The sequence below is a fragment of the Protopterus annectens genome, chromosome 13.part0, assembly GCF_019279795.1.
Source record: "Protopterus annectens isolate FY-2018-M chromosome 13.part0, PAN1.0, whole genome shotgun sequence".
NCBI lineage: Eukaryota > Metazoa > Chordata > Ceratodontiformes > Protopteridae > Protopterus > Protopterus annectens.
This window is the reverse complement of record NC_056747.1, coordinates 1,137,736,055-1,137,756,146: the sequence shown is the minus strand read 5'-3', so window position 1 is coordinate 1,137,756,146 and position 20,092 is coordinate 1,137,736,055. Positions and strand designations below refer to the sequence as shown.

Here is a 20,092-nt window from a genome sequence, read left to right as displayed (position 1 = left end):
CTGGGATGGCGTCAAACTAATATTCTTTTAAAATAATTATCTCTGGACATACAAGAGGGAAATTCACATTTATCATAAATCAGCCATGTAACTGTCACAGTATGAAACCATGAATACTCAAAGTTATTCTGTAATTAATACAAAATCAGTCTAGGTTTAGGAACAAAATACTTTCAGGATTAGTATATAAATCCAGGTTTAAATGAATATGTGAGAAAACAGCACAGAATCCATATTCATGAAGTACGTAACTTTGCAACTGAAGCAAGACAAATTAATCTACAACACAAAATATTTCAAATAATTACAGAAATCCTAATCTTAAACCATCAGTACTACTAATACAGATTTTTCCAGCCCATCAAATCATTTTGCAGACAGTCTGCATTCAACAGCTCAGTCTTATTTAGAATCAAAGCAAAAGTATGTTTTAACACATTGTTTTTTTTATAGTAAGTTTAAATTGCTTGTCTGTTAACCTGGATTTATTCATTCATACAGAGTTCTGTGATATATTTGCTACAAATCTGGACTTACTGCTTATTTGGCAGCTTTAAGTAAAGATTTGCTAGTTATAAATACTGTGCACAAAGCACCACAACTGCATGCCAAATTTGGGAAAAAGAAACTCTAAGTACCTTTCTGATGTACAAAAGGTGCTTAACAATTTTTGTTAAACATCTGTCAGTGCTATTAAGGTCTAGTCTTGCACTACAGCATAGCAGTTGCCAGCGCCAGCCATCACAAAACAGAACCAAGAAGCTAAAAACAGCTTTAAAAGTTGTAACACACTTCCCTGTCCAAAACAATGTAATTTTATGGCTTTCAAAGCTGTAAAATACTTTGTGGTCCTATATTTTTAACAAGCAATAAACTGGAGCAGTTAAAACTACACTTACTACAAAGAATGAAGACTGGGTCCCTCCAATCATAACTCATTTGTTGCATGTTACTGGCATGAATGTCAGGATTCACCCCTTGTGCTTTGATCTCAAGGTGAATTCCTTGATATTCATGCCTTGAACATTAAACACCTTTGTTCTAATTGGAGATCACATCATAATCCTCAATGTTATTTGTTTGCAATAAACTTAAATTGGATAGTTATGAATATTGAAGGTGCCACTCTAAACCTAAGATTGTTACAGTAAGAATACTACAATGTTTCTACAAACCTTAATTCCCCAAAAAACCCTCCCCCCTCAAAAAAAGAACCATTAAAAGTAGATTAAAACTGCAGATGTAGTTAAAACTTGAGAAGGATATTGCTTAAGGTGTTCTGGATGACTCATGGTTTCAGATTTCTCCTTGAGCTTCAAAAGGCCCCTTATCCATAAGGCTGCTTCCTGAGGTGTCTTAGCTACCAGGTCTAGGTTCTTTTTCTTCCCCTTGAAGACAATGGTCATGCACCGATCATTTGGGAAGCATTCTCCATACTTCTGAAGCCCTTCTGACTGACGGCCTTCTCGCACTCCATCAATATCTTTGATTGTAACTAAAAAGTAAAAAAAGAAAAAAGCACAATAGCAAATGGATTACTTTGCTAGTAACAGTGCAAGCCTCTGACACCATAAAAAGACTGTTAATTAACATAGACTTGATCTGATGATGGTGACATTATAACATTATAGTACAGCATTCTTTGAATTTGTCAGCTGAAAGCATTTAACAGTCCACTGCATGAGATCATAACACTGTGCAGGAAGTCGAAGTAGACTAGGAACATAAGGGAAAAGCATTTTCTATAGTTATGCCTGGACACAATCCTTGTAACTGATTAATTTCTGTATTTTCTACATTTGACTCTGCATGTTAGATTCCACTGATGCCTCAGATGTTATAGAAGGGGACATGAGGTTCCATTACTTGTCTGTTTTCCTTCTTTTCAAATTAAAACTGGTTTTAAGAACTCATGTGGTTCTCAGCAAGCTGGTAGGAGGTATAGCAGGCTTTCTTCAAGGGAGGAGCAGGTCAGAAACTTGTACTATTTATTTGTTTTTTTGCTCATTATTTAAGTGAGCTGAATCAAAAGACAATTTTCAGACAAAAATTCAAAAATGGAAAATAAACTAGAAAAATAAAACAACTGATTATAAATAGATTCAAATCAGTAGGCACCATAACTATATATTTTACCCCAATACAAACACAAAGAACATCCCTAGAATGTTACACATTGAGGTGCAATAAAGTACATGTGCAGAGGCGTAGATAGGGTTAAAAGAAGGGGGCAGCTGTAGCCTGAATGCAAAGTGTTGGAGGGAGTGATCGGCAGATCACAACAGATCTTCAGTTTATGTTAACATTTAGATATATAGGCCAGTATTGCATTTGCAGTCAGAAATGAAATGCTGTACCTCTCCATGTACAACATGGAACGTAGTGGCTTGCTACAGTTTAAAAGGAGAAAAGATCTTTTTTTTTTTTGCTTCTCAACTTACAGTTAATGCGGGCATCAGACCATCAGCGGACAGCTTTGGTCACAAAAATGGCTAGTTAAACCTATGTACACTTGTATCTACTAGCACTGCATTCATTGTATTTATACTACTAGTTATTTTTATACGTTTATATGTTTCATTCTAACTAATAAACAGTATTAATAAATTTACTGTGGCAGTATCTCCTCGAATTCAGATTAGAAATACCATTATTTTACAACTCAGCCTCATATTTTCTCGAATTGGGTATGGGCCATAAGGCCATGTATACCAGAGACTAAAGATTTGCAGAATAAACCATCTTACCCATGTATGTATCCAGTGATCTCTTAAACATAGATGATGTATCACAGTGGAATTTAAAACCCCTAAAATTACAAAACTACAGTTGTGTAAGTAAATTTGCCATAACAGTAGACGTTTGAATAGATCACTGTTGTGGTAGCTTCTAGCTATATTGGTCATATCCTACCAAAGTTCAGACATCCAAACATCCAGTATACAAAAGCTTATTTGGGTGCCTTTCTCTTGCTCATATGTCTGTTAGAACATAGGAATGCTAGGTCAACGGGGATGTACAAGCATGAAATTTCACAGATTTCTTGCTCCCATTTAAGGGAAGCTATAGCTGTACACCCAGCCCATAGCAGAAAAGGGGGAGGGGACCCCACCCTGTCCCAAGGAGATAAAAGAAGAACACAAATATGTATAAGAGACAGGATAGCTAGCTAGCTAGCTAGCTAGACAGATAGACAGACAGATAGATAGATAGATTGATGACCATTATGGCCAGCTGTCTGTAGGGTGCCAGGATCTGCCAGATCACACACGCACACAAGTCTCTCCACAACAAGTACCATTATGACTTCATCACGTTCTTCACATTGGTGTGAATGACTTGAGATGTACTTGAGATGTACATCACTGGACCATATGAAGAGAGACATGACTGAGTTCTCTGAATATGTATCTCAGGCAGGCATGTCCCTAGCCTTAAGCAGCATACTACCTTCACTTAAGATGACACCACAATATAAACAAAAAATGATTGGCTTCAACAACTGGCTTAGTTACTGGTGTCATTCGAAGTGGATTCAGTACCTGTTAGTCTGGAATGATGTGGTAGATAGACTACGTTGTTTTGCCAGAGATGGTCTTCATCTGTCACCTTTGGGATTTCGGTTACTGGCTAAGCCTCTTGCCTCCCCGATAGTGCCTTTTTTAGGCAATGTCACAACAACAAAATTTCCAATGTAAAAATATCTTCAAAAAGCAACCTCAAGATTTTGCTGATAAACACTAGCAGTCTAAAACTAAAACTGCACTCACTAGAAGCAGCCCTCATCTTAGAAGATGCTGACATCTGTGCAGTCAAAGAGACTTGGTTTAAGGCCATGGAAAGCACCCCAGTCATACTAGGTTGTAATGCCTACCACACAGTCAGACCACAAACTGAAAGTGTGAGAACTGAAAGAGGTGGAATATCAATGGTTTAAACAAAACAATTCCCTTGAACTAATCCAGGTCCAATTGACTGTAGGTAAGACCCCTCTCCAAGTTATTGTCAGTTATAGGATCCCCTCCATGAACCAGGATACCCACACTGTATTGTTGGATCTACTTGAATTGCCCAAGATATAACCAAACAGCCTGGTTTTAGGTGACTTTAACTACCTATCCATAGATTGGGTAAATTATGTGTGTACTAACACAGTTGCCCAAAGGTTGTTGGACTTCATCAACTCCAATGCCCTGGACCAGTTGGTTCATACCCCCACAGAGGGCCCAAACATCTGGATCTGGTGCTCACTAACATGAGTGATCATTGCACCACCCCATGTGTGTGGCCCTCCCTAGTGAGGTCTGATCATAAATCAATCTCATTAGAAGTAACAATAACATCTGACCCCCCATTAGCAGGAATAGACTAAAAACCTTATCCAAAGACAATTACAATTTAATACATGATGGCATTAATAGCTTCATAGTCCCTGCCCTCACTGATGGCATGGATACCTATACTGGGATTTACACCAATGCATTGTATAAGCATCTATACAAATGTATTGACTCAGCCATACCTAATAGGATCAAAAAAGATACTCAAGAAAGAACAAGTTTGCCTGGTGGACATCTGCCATTAACAGTTATACAATAAGAGAAAGAAATTGCTGTCCAGCAGCAGGAAGGAACAGTCTCTGAATTGGAAGCAATCCCTCTTTGGCTTAAACAGGCAAATAAGACACCTTATAAGAAATTCTAAAGCTATGAATCCAAATTAGCCTCCTTCGGTAAGGATAACCAATAGGTCTTCTTTAGCTAAGGCAAAAACCTTAAATGAAAAACCCAGATCTGTGCAGAACTGGTTGTTAATGGCACCACCTATACTGAATTCCCAGAAATAGCCAACCTGTTAGCTGACAGGTTCTGTGAAAACTTCTCCTCCCATCCCCACTACATATCCCCTAAAGCATCCTTAATACCTGCCCTCCACCTAGTATGTCAAAGGAGCAGATCATAAATACACTATCCAAAGACAAAAATGCAGCCTCTATGGGACCTGATAATATCCCAGGCTGCACTCTAAATGGATTAAAACAGGAACTAGCTGCACCATTGGGTACTCTTTTTAACTACAGTCTAAGCACTGGTTTTGTACCAGCTGAATGGAAAACAGTAATCATCATCCCATTACATAATGGAGGTGCCTCCACAGATCCTGAGAACTATAGACCTATAAGCCTGACCAGCCTAATCTGCAAGGCTATGGAAAAACTAATCATTGAACTTATCAACAACGATATAGGAGACCTCCAAATGCTTGACCTGACCCAGTTTGGCTTTATTAAAGGGAGATCCTGCCTCTTGAACTTGGTGGACGTCTTTGAGACAAAGCCCTGGATGAAGGCAAATCCATGCAAATGGCCTACTTGGGCCTGGCCAAGGCCTCTGACACTATTCCCCACTCAAGCATCATTGATAAACTCACCCAGCTGGAGATCAACTCACCCAGCTGAAGTTCAACCTGTATATTGTCAGTTGGGTTGCAAACTGGCCCACCGATAGAATTCCCACAGTCAAAATAGGTGACTCTACCTCCACCAGCAGACCCATAACCAGTGATGTTCCACAGGGATCTGTGCTAGGGCCCCTATTGTTTGGAATCGACTTCTCAGATGTACAGGCTAAAACAAAAGGCATATGGCTGACATTGCTGATGATTGAAAACTGGGTGCAGTCTTTGAGTCCCTAAAGGATGTCACCATTCTACAAGAGTGACTTAGACAAACAACTGGTGCCAAAGTCATGGGCTAAAACTCAATGCAAAAAAATGCATTATCATCCACTTCAGCAAGGGTGACATCCTTGCACATTACCACATTAATAGCATCACCCAAAGCACGCAGTCGGGGGTGAGAGATTTGGGCACAGAGGTTGACAGCAACCTTTCCTTTGACTACCGTGTCTCCACAGTGGTAAGAAAGGTTTTCTATGTTGCCTACCTCATAAGTAAGGGCATTGCATCCAAAACAAAAAGAGATTATAACCCCCCTGTACTCCTCACTCATCAGACCAATAATAGAGTACAATGCTACCTTTGGTATGTACCTTACCAGGCACCTGCAGCAACTGGAAAGACCTCAAAGTTTTCTTACAAAGAAAATTCAGGGTCTTCAGCATATTTCATATGTTCACAGACTAAAATCACTGTCACTATACTCTATGTCTTACAGCCTACTGAGAGACGATCTCTGCCTTGCATATAAAGCAATATCAGTTCCTGCTCAAATGGATATGCTGCACATTTGAAAATCAAATGGTATAAGATGCACTCATTCTAGGGAACTCAACCTAGTATGTTCATAGGTTCATAGGTTGGTACTAGGCTATCAGCCCTAGGGCCTATACAAGCCTAGCCATTACAATTCCCTGGCTATTTCTTCCCACATTATTTACTTTCCTGGACCCCTGTCTAGCAGGGCGACTGACGTGATCCCTGGGGTGAATTTCCTTTCTCCCATCCAATCGTCAAGGTTCCTCTTGAAGAGGTCCAAAGAGGCACTCTGCTTGACATGTATGGGCAATCTATTCCAGAGTCTGGGGAGTCTCTGGGTCAGGAACCTATCCCTCCAGCATGTTTTGTTTATTGTGATGACAAGGTTTAGATCCCTGGAGCGTGTAGCTCTGAGGGATTGGGATTTCTTTAAGTGTAGCATGTCCAACAGCTCTGGGTTTGACATGGCCTTGTATGTTAAGCAGAGATCGCCTCTGAGTAGACGATATGCAACAGAGTATAGCTGGAGTTTTGGTATGTGACATCAACAGGACTGGCTGAAAGGCAGATATGTCTCACAGAGGTTACCTCTCCTCTTAAACAAACTTCCAATTCAGGTGAAGCAGAGTCCCTCGTTCAATCCTATTTAAGTGTAATTTGGATGACTGAATGGGAAACTGCAAATTCACCCTGGGAGTTTCACCTGTGTCTCCCTTGGACAGAGGCAGTAGTTGTTGACTTAGTTCTGCTTAATACCTTGATATTCTTGAGAACAGGGGTTGTACTTGGCTAGACTTGTAAGGGCCCTAGGGCCATTAGCCTAGTAACCTCCTATGATCTTATGACAGATAGATAAAAAATAAATAAATAAATAATGCATGGTGGATGGTGAGAGGGTGTTAGCACTGCAACACTGATCTACTCAAACATCTACAGTTATGTTGTTTACAACTGTACTATGTTCATAATTACCAGGAGGCCAAGAAAAATAGATCTAGAAAAAGCAGTTTTGGCCCTGGAAAAGAGTCAGTCTTGTAAAATGTTGTAAAAATGTTTGCAGAAGACCAAGTTTCTGCCTCTAGAATAGCTCTAGTGTCCACCCTTTTCAAAAGAGCCCAAAAATATCCAGAGGTCTGTTGGAATGAAACTTGACTTGCTGAGGCAGAGTCTCTCCACAATGAGAGTTACAAAACTGAATAGAATTGGAGAACTGTTTTGTAATTGTCTTTCCACAATCTTCGTTAATTTTCCTTCCCTCAAAGAAGATAAAGAGCTAGTCAGACTTTCTGAAGTCCTTAGTCCTGTACAAATCCTATATGACTTGTCAATCCTTTATCCTCTGCTTTTGGGTTCAGAAAATCACACGGAGATGGATAGCTTGATTTCATGTAAACTCAAAAAACTACTCAGGGCATAAATTAAGGGTTTGTTCCGGAGGTTACCCTGTCCTTGTGAAAGATGAGGAAAGGTTGGACAGACATAGGAACTTGCAGCTCAGTTGCTTTTTTAGTTTGACGTCAGAGCAGTCTGCAAAATAGTCTTCCGCATTAAAAATTGCAAGTCAGTCTGCAAAACTGATTTGAAAGGTGGCAGGGTTAGCTCTTCCAGAGCAAAGTTATAATCTCATGACAGAAACACTTGTTTTTTAGGTTGCTGAACATGTAAAGTACAGTTTTGTACCTACCATAAATGTAGATGTTCGAGTGTATTCACTGCTGCAGTCATTACACTTGGGTTATCCTGCCGTCAGTCGGTCCCACAGTCGGCCAGAGTTCCAAAGTCTTGGTCCGGCATCGGTTGCTGTCACCTCTTCCCTGACGTCAGTGCGCCAGGGGTATATAAGATGCAGCCGATGCCATTTTCTTCAGTTTTTCTTGCCCCAGATGTCAGGTGCCCCCAAATAGGTAGGCAATACATATTGCTAATAAAACATACATAAAAAATGAAAACAATACCTTCAGTTACAAGCAAATACACCACATAGGTTGTGTAGGTTAGAAAGGTATATATAGGTCCCAGCTAAGAAAGTGGGGCTGGAGGGAGGGTAACCTGGACTGCAGCAGTGAATACATTCGAACATCTACATTTATGGTAGGTACAAAACTGTACTATGTTCATCGTGTTTCACTGCTGCAGTCATTACACTTGGGTTGAATCCCAAAGCTGAGGTTGGGTGGCTGGGTCTGTAAAGGATTCGGGGTGGCTATGAGGCCCTGCAGCACTGCAGTGGCAAAGGCTGGATTTTGAGTAAAGAGGCAAGTGGTAATGCTTAGTAAAGGTGTGCACTGAACTCCAAGTTGCAGCTTACAAAATGTCCTTGGTACGTACTCCTCTAAGGTAGGCTGCTGAAGTGGCTGTTGTCCTGGTAGAATGTGGCCTAATGTTGTTAGGCACAGTTTTTCCATGCTGTGTGTAGCAGAAACGGATACAGTGTCCTATCCACTTTGAAATGGGTCTGCTTTGAAATAGCCTTTCCCTGTGATCCTGCAGCATATGCTACAAATAGTTGCTCAGTTTTCCTGAAAGCTTTTGTTTTGTCCAAGCAGAAGCGTAACTGCCTGTGTATGTCCAATGAGTGCAGAAGTCTCTCCCCTTTATTCTGAGGATTTGGATAAAATGTTGGCAAGTGAATAGTTTGGTTAAGAGCCACACTGGATACCACCTTTGGCATAAATGTAGGGTTTGTTCTTAAAGACATCCTGTTTTGATGAAAAATGATGAAAGGTTCCACTGCCATTAGTGCCTGAAACTCTGAGACTCTTCGTGCTGAGGTTATTGCCAGAAGCAGAGCAGTTTTTCATGACAAGAATTTTAATTCTGCTGAGTTGGCTGGCTCAAAAGGTGGTAAAGTAAGTTTTTCCAAGATGAAGTTGAGGTCCCAAGTTGGTGTTGGTGCTCTCCGGGGCGGTCTTATGTTTTTAGCCCCTCTGAGGTATTGTCTTAGTAATGGATGAGAGTAAATAGGAGGATCTGTGTTGTAATGAGCTGAAATGGCAGAGGCATGGATCTTAATAGATGAAAAGGATAGGCCTTTGTCCAGCATCTCAGTTAAGTATTGTAATATCTGAGGAATATTTGGAACAAGAGGGTCAAGGCCTTGAGCCTGGTTCCAGGCGCAGAATCTCTTCCATTTTTCTGAATAAGATTTCCTGGTGCTGGGCCTCCTGGCCTCCAAAATGACATCCATAACAGCTTTAGAGAGAGGTGTTGTCTGCTTGGCTAAGTAATCTGCCATGCAGCCAGATTTAAGGTTTTGAGCTGGCTGTGCAGGATCTGATTGTTTTGCTGAGTCAGAAGATGAGGAATTTGAGGTAAAATCCATGCTGAGCCTTGAGCTAAGTTCTTTAAGACTGGGTGCCAGTGCTGGCGTGGCCAGTCCGGGGCAATCAGGATCATTTTTGGCCTCTCTAGTCTGGCTTTTAGGAGTACCTTTGAAACGAGAGGCAGTGGTGGGAAGGCATAAACTTTTAGTGTTTTCCAGCTGAATGAGAGAGCATCCACTTGCTTGTGTGTGGTAAGTCCTTGTGCAGAATTTCTGCAGTTGGCAGTTCAGAGGGGAGGCAAAGAGATCTATGTCTGAGCACCCCCATTTCTGAGTTATCATGCTGAATACTTGTGGGTTTAATTTCCACTCGTGAGGATCCATGATGTTTCTGCTTAAGTCGTCTGCCAGAGTATTTTTCTTTCCTGGCAGGAATTGTGCTTGCAGATGAACTTGATAAGTCAATGCTGTATTCCACAAAGTCATGGCTTGTCTGCAGAGTGGGTAGGAGTGTGTGCCCCCTTGCTTGTTTATGTACCACATAACTGTGGTATTGTCCGTCTTTAGTAGAAGTTGTCCTGGATGCAGAAGGTCCTTGAAAGCTGTCAGGGCATTTTGTACAGCTAGCATCTCTTTTTGATTGATGTGAAGATGCATATGGTCTGCGGCCCACTTGCCCTGAATACATTTTCCTTCCATATGTGCTCTCCAGGTGTAATCCGATCCATCTGTTGTTAGTGTCTGCCTGGCTGTGGGTAAAGTGAAAGGCTGCCCTTGTCGTGGTGACATGCCTGTGCCCACCATTGAAACTCCTGTTGTAGGCAGGGAATAAGTGGTATTATTGCTTCCAAACTGTGACAGTGTTGTGTCCAAACACTTTTTAGATACCACTGTAACTTCCTCATATGCAGTCTGGCATATGGTATTAGTAGTATGCAGGATGCCATGAACCCCAAGGCCTGCAGAATTTTTCTTGCAGGGAGTTGGGTTTTTGTTGCCATCAATTGAAAGTACTGAGTCAGTTGTCTTTGCTTGTCTGGCATGAGATAAGTCATCTGGGCAGTTGTATTTAAGCTTGCACCCAGGAATATTATCTCTTGTGAGGGCACTAGTTTTGACTTCTTTTCATTTATAGTGTATCCTAGGCCCATTAGTAATCTTTTTACAAATGCCAGATGAGTTAGTAGAATGTCCTTGCTCTCTGCTTGAATAAGGCAGTCGTCCAAGTAGGGATATATTTGAATTCCTTTTTGTCTGCAAAATGCAATTACTGGTGCAGGCATTTTGTGAAGACCCTGGGCGCAGTAGATAAGCAAAAGGGCAGTGCAGAGAATTGGTAGTGCATCGAGCCAGATATGAATCTGAGGTATCTTCTGCAATTTTGCCTGATTGGGACATGCAGGTATGTCTCTTTGAGGTCCAAAGTAACAAGCCAAGCCTTCTTACCCAGCATGGGAAGAAGTTGTTGTAGAGTCAACATTTTGAATTTCGGAACATTCAGGTAAGTATTTAGAATAGATAGGTCCAATATGGGTCTCCAGGCTTTGTCCTTTCTGGGGACCAAGAAAAGTCTTGAGTAAAATCCTTGTCCTTCTTCCTGTTGTGGCACTTTCTGAATAGCTCTCATGTCCATGAGGGCTGTGATTTGTTTTTGTGCCTCTGTCCATTGACTTTGTGGCAGGTCTGGCATTCCTTTTGGCCTTGGTAGAGTGTGAAAGTGGAACCTGTTACCTTGAGACACAATATTCAGTACCCATTTGTCTTGGGTGATTATATGCCAATTTTGAGAAAAAAAGTGCTAGTTTTCCCCCTAAGGGAGCTTCCAAAAGGTAAGTGCTTGGCATTTGGAAGGGGAAGTCATTGGGACTGTTTCCTATAAGGTTGTGACTTGTCTTCTCCTCCTTTTGGGGTTGAATCACCCCACTGTCATGGTCTGTAAGAGCCTTGGGGCTGAGATCTGCCTCTTGGGCGTCTGTATCTGTCTCTTTGTGGTCTGTCTGACACTGGAAAGGACCAATTTTTTGAAGGCCAATTTCTACTAAATCTAGGTGGCTGTACCTGTAAGAAATCCTTCACTGTTTGCAAAGATTTTGCTTTATCTTCCATTTTCTTTAACACCTCTTCTGCCTTAATACCAAACAAGATATCATGCTGTAAAGGAGCAGAGGGGACTGGATATTTAGCAGTGGAAGCCTTTACCCCTTTGGGACCCTGGGAAATAGTTTCTGGGTCAGCAGCAGGGTTTTTATAGAGAAATTTGTGAGAGTCAGCGACTCTGTATTATCTGTCTGGCTTGACTGGAGCTGGGGGCAAAGAATCAGGGGTTAAACTAGATTTGGAGAACACATCATCCACAATATCTAACACAGGTAGAATAGCAAGGGGCCTGTGCTGAGGCAATAAAAGAAAATCTCTGAGCCTTTTCTTGGATTCTGAGTAATCCTGGCTCTCCCAATGGAAATGCTCTCTCATGGTATGTAAAGTTTCCCCAAAAGAGTAATCCTCAGGAGGAGAGGCTGAAGGAATGGATTCTTTAGCATCAGAGTCCTCATAGGGGGGTATAGAGTATCCCTGGTCTGAAGAGGAGTCAGAGGAAATGCAAACCTGATCAGAAGAGTCATAGTCTGTATCCTGCCTAGGCCTTTTATCAGGAGGGGGATGGGAACCCCTGATCAGAGTGATTAGGTCTTCGGCCATTTTGAGCATCTGTTTCTTAGGCATGGAGGCCTGTACAGGAGAATGATGTACTTGTTTTTTTGTCTTTAATGGTGTTTTAGACTTGGTTGTTGTTTTGAAGGTTAGCTTTGAAGGTCTGAAAACACCCTCAGAAGCCGGTGCCTGCTCAGCGGCTCCAGACCCATTTGAGGGATTAGTTTCCATAGGCCCAATACCTTGAGTTTCCAGAGGCCTAGTAGTCTCCACGTGGGAGTCGGAGGCGGCCTGTGGCTCTGAGATAGCGGGTGTCAGGGGCTGCGAAAGCACCTCACTGAGAACCGGCGACTGCCCTAGAAGAGGCTTCGTCATCGGTTTTGGACCTCGGATGCCTGTCCTAATCCTTGTCATTGTTTTTTGTGAATTCCGGTCATTGGTTGTTCCAACGGCATTGTACAATTGAACCTTCGGCCAAAGTAATGCAAAGCAAAATCAAACCGACGTTTAATAGTGCGTTTGTTAAATCTAGCACAAAACCGACAACTAGTGACGTCGTGGTCAGGGCCTAGGCATGGAATACAGTAAGAATGAAAATCCTTATGAGGTATTTGCTTCCCACAAGAAATACAATTATTAACTTTTACTGACATCGGTCTGAGGCAAGAAAAAGTTTCTCCAATGGGGTACTTAGCTTTATTGAAGACTTCGGTTCTGAAATTCGAATTCGAAAATCTCGGAAGTCGGCCGACCGGCACTTGTGAACTGCTTTTGCTTCGGGCATCAAGCGGCAATAAAGACTGAAGAAAATGGCGTCAGCTGCATCTTCTATACCCCTGGCGCATTGACGTCAGGGAGGAGGCGACAGCAACTGATGCCGGACCAAGACTTTGGAACTCTGGCCGACTGTGAGACCGCCTGAAGGCAGGATAACCCAAGTGTAATGACTGCAGCAGTGAAACACAATGAACATCACCTCTTTCTGAAATTGCTTTACTTGGAGCAGGGAAGAAAGGGGGGAATTCAATGGCAGCCAGTGGGACAGACCTGATTTGTACACTTCACACAGGTACTAGCAAATGCAAGGGGTCCCTGCTCTGGACGGATGCTGGCCTTTCCTGTAGCACCAATTAGAAAATCTCCACCACTTTGCCAAATATGACTTTCTGGTATCACCCAGACAGTTAGATGTAGGTTCCTTAGGTTGGGGTATATCACTGATCCCCTGTTCTGTGTGAGTAGGTCCACTGTGTGAGGAAGTTTGTCATAATTGCCATTAGCCAAATTTGTGAGATGGAACAATCAATACTGTCTGGGCCAAAGGGGAGTTACCAGAAGTACTTTTGAAGAGTCATTCTGTATCTTTAGAAGAAGTCTGTTTATCAGAGTCAGAGGGGGGAACATAGATGTACAGTCCCATCCACGAGAAAGAGAAAGCATCTGTTTTCCAGCCAGGCCTTTCTGAATGGGGTCCAGACACAGAACTTCTAAAACTGTCTGATGGATGAATGAGAGGATGGGGCTGGAGATGTCACAGACTGAAGTATTGGTGACCTAAGTGTAGGAGAAACGGACTCCAAAGCAGGTGAATGGCTTCAAACTTGCAACACCACTGGCCCCGAAACAGATGGAGCCAAGGTGGAAGGTCAAACAAGTTCAATGGGCTCTGGTACTTTTGAAACATTTTTTGATGGCTCTGATCTATCCCAAGATGCAGAAGATGGTCTTTTAGAGCCCTTGTCTGATTTCTGAGAGGGGGATACTGACTCTTTTGAAGGGCTTTGACCCTGCTGTAAAGCTTCAGAAAAAGAAGGCTTAAGTAGGCCCTTAAGTTTCAGCTTATTCCTTCTTTCATGAAGGACTCTTGAGCCGAAGGAATGGCAAATCGAGCAAGACTCCTGTAAATGCAGGGCCCCCAAACAATAAATGCAATCAGTGTGTCCATCTGTAATGGACAGGTTTGATAATACTTAAGGCACCTCTTAAACTCTGAAGGATTAGTCTCTTTAGGCTGCTTCGACATTTTTAACACTATCCAATACAAAAATTAAAACGGGCTCAATAGCTCTCTAAATAAATTGAGCTATAAGGGGAACAAGGGATTCACACACAACAATTACAACACTCCTTGCTGAAAAAGGAAAATAGCACTCTGCCTAATGAAGACATAAAATGGAAAAAAACAGGCCTCCAAGTAAAACAGGCCCAAAATCAAAATAAACACATGCTAGCCTCAACAGCAGGCTGATAACAGGCAAGAAATTCTTAGTAATTACGTAAAGGTTTTTAACTACCCTAATATAAATTTCTACCTAATAATACACAAATAGATAAGAAGCACACTTTTATTCTAAACAGGGATAGAGATAGTGAGGCCTAACACCACTTGCCAAACAAGAACTAACAACACTATATATATATATATATATATATATATATATATATATATATATATATATAGGTTACCTATTACAAAATCGAAGTTAGGAACTTCGAATACCATATGGTTGACACCATATGACTGAAGTTCCTTAACTTCGAAATTAAAAAAAAAAAAATAAATAAAACAAACAAAACGTACCCTGACTGGTTAAAGCAGGGGGGCAAGCCACCCTGCACCCCCCCACACCCCTCGCTACATAAATATACCAACTCCAAGATCGCACTTTAATGAATTACGATGTGGAAAGGGAAGATTTCCCTTTCCTACACTGAAATGCGATTTTGGAGTTGGTATATTTAAGTAGTGGGGGGTGTGGAAGGGGGGAGGGGGTCTTGCCCCCTGCCTGCACTCTTTACTCTTTCTTTTTTTTTTTTAATGTTTATTTTTAAGAATTCAAATTTTCAATTGTTCGATCATTAAAGGTCGACCTTTAGTGATTCAAACAATTGAAAATTCAATGTTCCAATAGGAACCCTATATATATATATATATATATATATATATATATATATATATATATATATATATATATATATATATATATATATATCTATATATATACATATATATATATATATATATATATATATATATATATATATATATATAGGTCCTCTATGAAATCCCGAATGCACAGTATCCTGACGCCCAAAATACCGAGACCAAAAGCCCGAAACCCCAGATTACCGAAACACTGAAAGCGCGAAATTCAAAATTGCGAAACTAATAAATACATACAGCACACACACAAACATACACACACACCCATTTGTGGGGGGCTGTGCCCCCACACCCACCCTACTTTATTATTCTAACTCCGAGATCGCACAAATGTATACACAAGGCAAACTCACACTCACACATTACAGTCCCTCACACACACGCACACACCACAGTCACAACACACACGCACACACACTAAAGCCCCTCACAAACACGCTTACACACACATACTTACCTGAATCGCAACACCAGAAGTGCTAACTCAAAATCCCTTAACATCGGGATTTTGAATTTCGCGCTTCTGGTCTTTCGATAATGTGGGGTTTTGGGCTTTTTGTCTCGGTAATTTGGGCGTCGGGATTCTGTGCATTCGGGATTTTGTACGGGACCCATATATATATATATATATATATATATATATATATATATATATAAAGAAGCATTAGAACATGCATAGAAGAAAGGAAATTACCAAACTACTAAACCATAAAAATATTTTTTGAAACAATTTCACTTAGCCAGAGCTAGATGAGACTCTCGATCCATTTCAGTGGCAAATGAGATCTGTGGTATGCCCTACAGCATCATGGGATAGGTAGTGAGCCACGAGCTAGTTGAAGACCTCGAGCTTTGTAAATGGCTGAGTCGGAACCGAGGATCGGTAGAGAATGAAGGCAAAACAGGACAACTTCACATCATGCATTTACAGAAAAGAAAAAAAAAACTTCTTAGATAACATAGCTTGTACAGGTATTAGGATGTATTTTTCACAAATCGCATACAGGAAGGAGAGTCGGGTCACCATGAATGAAAAAAAAAATTTGAGTAAATACCTACATGAACAAATGTCCTGCATTAAAAAATGGAAATATACAGAGTATCCAAGCCACATTTTAGGCAGACGTGTTCAGACAAGATGGAGTGCAATTGTCAAGACCAGGGAAGAGAATTTTTGTAGCAAATATACTGCAGTATTTGACAAACACAACACAGCATTTTTGCTAGGTTGAAAATTTAACAGTTCACAGATAGCAATATTTAATGTATTAAGAATTTGAATTTTCAATTGTTCTATCATTAAAGGTCGACCTTTAGTGATTCGAACAATTGAAAATTTGATGTTCCAGTAGGAACCCTATATATATATATATATATATCTATCTATCTATATATATATATATATATATATATATATATATATATGGGTCCCCTATGAAATCCCGAAAGCACAGTATCCCGACGCCCAAAATACCGAGACGAAAAGCCTGAAACCCCACATTACCGAAAAGTTGAAAGCGCAAAATTCAAAATCGCGACACTAATACATACATACAGCACACACACAAACATACACACACCCTCCTCCCATAACCAAACAAACCACCCTACACTAAAGATAAGCAGGGGGACGAAGCTAATAACTCTGCTGATGAATCCCTGTTTGCCAACTTCATTGGCAAAACCTGGAATTCGTTGCCAAGCTATGTAACCCTACAATCCTCCAAAAGTCTCTTAAAAAAAAACAGTATCTCAAAGTGAAATGGCTATGCCCATGTACCAACCCTGATTAAGTTATAAACTAAAAGCATCTTCTGCAATTATCATAACTTGCAACTACATCACCAAGCTCTGCTTCCAATCTGATGTCTCTGACTTTTAATTGTCTATCCATGAGAATTGTGAGTCCCTACTAGGGAACACTACTAACCTATTGTATATAATCACTTTGTTTTTATAATTGTATGCTAACTTCTATGTAATCTATGTAAGTTTGTCTATGTGGAGCATTTCTCCCCGGGCCTCAGCAGAAAATGGACATGTATCCAGTCGGACTATCCCGATAAACAAATGTAAAATAAATAAATAAATAATGTACCTGTGATGGCTGTTAATGGTAGGAGCATTAGTAATAAAGTTTTTTTTGTTGGAAAAAATTTCTTACATTCTCAGAAGATTGACATTGTTATTATTTCTGAAATATGGTTAAAGAACAATGACTGGAAACCAGTTCTGTCAAGGTATAAATGTTTTTACTGTAACAAACAAAGGGTGGTATGATAGGATTAAAGATTGTTATGAGCCCTGTGATTATTACATGTTCAATGATAATACCAATGCTATAGATTGTGTATCTGTGACAGTAAAGACAACCCTGCAACATATAACAATTCTTGGATTGTATAGACCACCAAAGTCATGTGTTGATGACCTACAGGAATTTATGGGTCTACTCTGAAACATCTAAAACCCATAACATCTAATTTCATAACATTGAGACCAGAACACCTAAAACCCAAAATATCTAAAACCCATAACATCTAACACTACAAATCACAAGAAAATAACATCCCCTCCACATATAATGACACCAAACTACCAAACACACTTTTTACTATGTTTCTGCAGGGGGGCAAGCCCCCCTGCACCCCCCATGTGGGCCCCCCACATAAATTAAATATACCAACTCCAAGATCGCACTACAGTGGGAAAAAGTTAATTCCCTATCCCCACTGTATCAAGCCCCCCTGCAGAAACTTAGTAAAAAGTGTCTTTGTTAGTTTGGTGTCATTATATGTTATTATATGTGGAGGGGATGTTATTTTCATGTGATTTGTAGTGTTAGATGTTATGAAATTCAGTGTTGTGGGTTTTAGATGTTTTGGGGTTTAGATGTTCTGGTCTGTGTTATGAAATTAGATGTTATGGGTTTTAGATGTTTTGAAGGGGACCCGGAATGTATACTTTTCTTGTAAGAAACATAAAAGGGGGGATAATAATTGCTGGGGACTTAAATTTACTAGAAACAGACTGGAATAATATTGAATCAACAATATTAGTAAGGAAGTTATTTAAAATGTATGTTCAGGAACAACAATTGCTTCAGATTGTTAAAAAAAAAACCTACCAGGAAATGAAACATACTAGACATTGTTTGTGTTTGTGTGACTGTTACTGCTTGTCAGTTTTTACCACCGTTGATGTGCAGTGATCATGGGGTTATAAAGGTTCAGTTGTTGGTAATCAATTCTGCCAAAGTGAAAACTAAACCAAAGCTCAGAAGATTAATAACAGATTATATGGAAGCAAAACAGTGACTATGTAAATCTAACTGGAGTGCTGCGTTCGGTGGAAAAACTGAAGAATAGCGGCAGGTTTTGAAAGATAAATTATTTGAATGCAAAAACATAAAAAAAAGTTTAACACCAGGATCTAGGCACACAACATCAGGAGAATACACTTCTGTAAGAACCAAGTTACTTGATTAAGGTGTGAGATAAAAAAATATAAGTAATCGAAAAAGTACAGTTGTGTACACTTATCATAAATGTAGATGTTCAAGTGTATTCACTGTTGCAGTCATTACACTAGGGTTATCCTTCTGGCAGGCTACCCTCAGTCAGCCTGAATTCCAAGGTCTAGGTCCGGCATCAGTTGCTGTCACCTCTTCCCTGACGTCAGTGCACCAGGGGTATAAAAGATGCAGCCGACACCATTTTCTTCAGTTTTTCTTGCCCCAGATGTCAGGTGCCCCCAAAAGGGTAGGCTAAAAATATGCCAATAAAATATGCATGCACCAAAAATAGAAGTTATGTCCTTACCATAACGTTCCATGTGGAGTGTTCATCTCGCCTTTGTTCTTACACATGGGTTCGGAGCCGATCCTCGGCTCCGTGTCGGCCGCTTGCAAGCTCTGCATCGAGAAGAAGCTCGAGACAATCTAATACCCACAATCCCCCTCTGCCTTTACCTCAGATCTAGTTTGCAAGCAAACCAGTAGTCAAAAAGAGCACACTCATGCTTACATCACATATGCACAGAACTAAGGGTCTATATATATATATATATATATATATACACATATATACATATATATACATATCAACTATATATACAACAACTGCAATGCAGAAGCAGAATGCCCCAGGCCAGGCACCAAAACTGAACGTTGTTCCTAAGGGTGGGAGGGTGGGAATGTAAGAACAAAGGCGAGATGAACACTCCACATGGAACGTTATGGTAAGGACATAACTTCTATATGTGATAGTGTTCAATCTAGCCGCTTGTTCTTACACATGGGTAGCGTCCTAGCTCCTTGTTCCTGAGGAACTCACGGAAGGACGTTCTTGAGCACAGTGGAACCAAAGGTTGCCCTGTCCCTAGAAACCTTGTCTACCTTATAATGAGAAATGAATGTATGTGGCTTAGACCAAGTAGCAGCCGCACAAATAGCGTCTAGTGGTAGGCGGGCTGCATGAGCCAGGGATGTAGACACTGACCTTGTGGAATGTCCTTTGGGTTTGTGCAAAAGAGTTTGATTTGAAGAATCATAGACATAGATTATACAATCCGTTAACCACTTAGAAAGAGTTCTTTTGGTAACCGCTACTCCTTTCCTGTTATCAGCAAAGGCCACAAAAAGTTGATCAGTTTTTCTGTGATCTTTTGTTCTATCCAAGTAAAACCTTAGCTGTCTGTGAACATCTAATTTGTGCAACATATACTCCATTTTGTTGGAGTGATTCTTGAAGAAAGTGGGTAATTCAATGGACTGATTAATATTATTAATAGAACAAACTTTAGGAAGGAAAGATGAATTAGTTCGAAGAGAAACTCTGTCAGAGTGAAAGATCAAATAAGGGTGCTTGATGGAGAGAGCTTGAAGTTCAGATACTCGCCTAGCGGATGTAATGGCTACCAAAAAGAGAGTCTTCCAAGACAAAAATTTCAATGGGCAAGAGGAGGCTGGTTCAAAGGGGGGGCAACATTAACTTAGATAACAATAAGTTTAGACTCCAAGG

The 20,092-nt window shown here is 40.5% G+C and overlaps 1 protein-coding gene across 1 annotated transcript in view; it reads right to left on the bottom strand.

Moving 5' to 3' along the window:
• Positions 1-20,092, bottom strand: part of PLCD3 (phospholipase C delta 3) — an 851,201-nt gene that overhangs the window by 395,574 nt on the left and 435,535 nt on the right. The window contains exon 3 of the mRNA XM_044055119.1: positions 1,267-1,495. Within this exon, the coding sequence (XP_043911054.1) occupies positions 1,267-1,495 (229 nt within the window). The remainder of the gene's footprint in view (positions 1-1,266; positions 1,496-20,092) is intronic.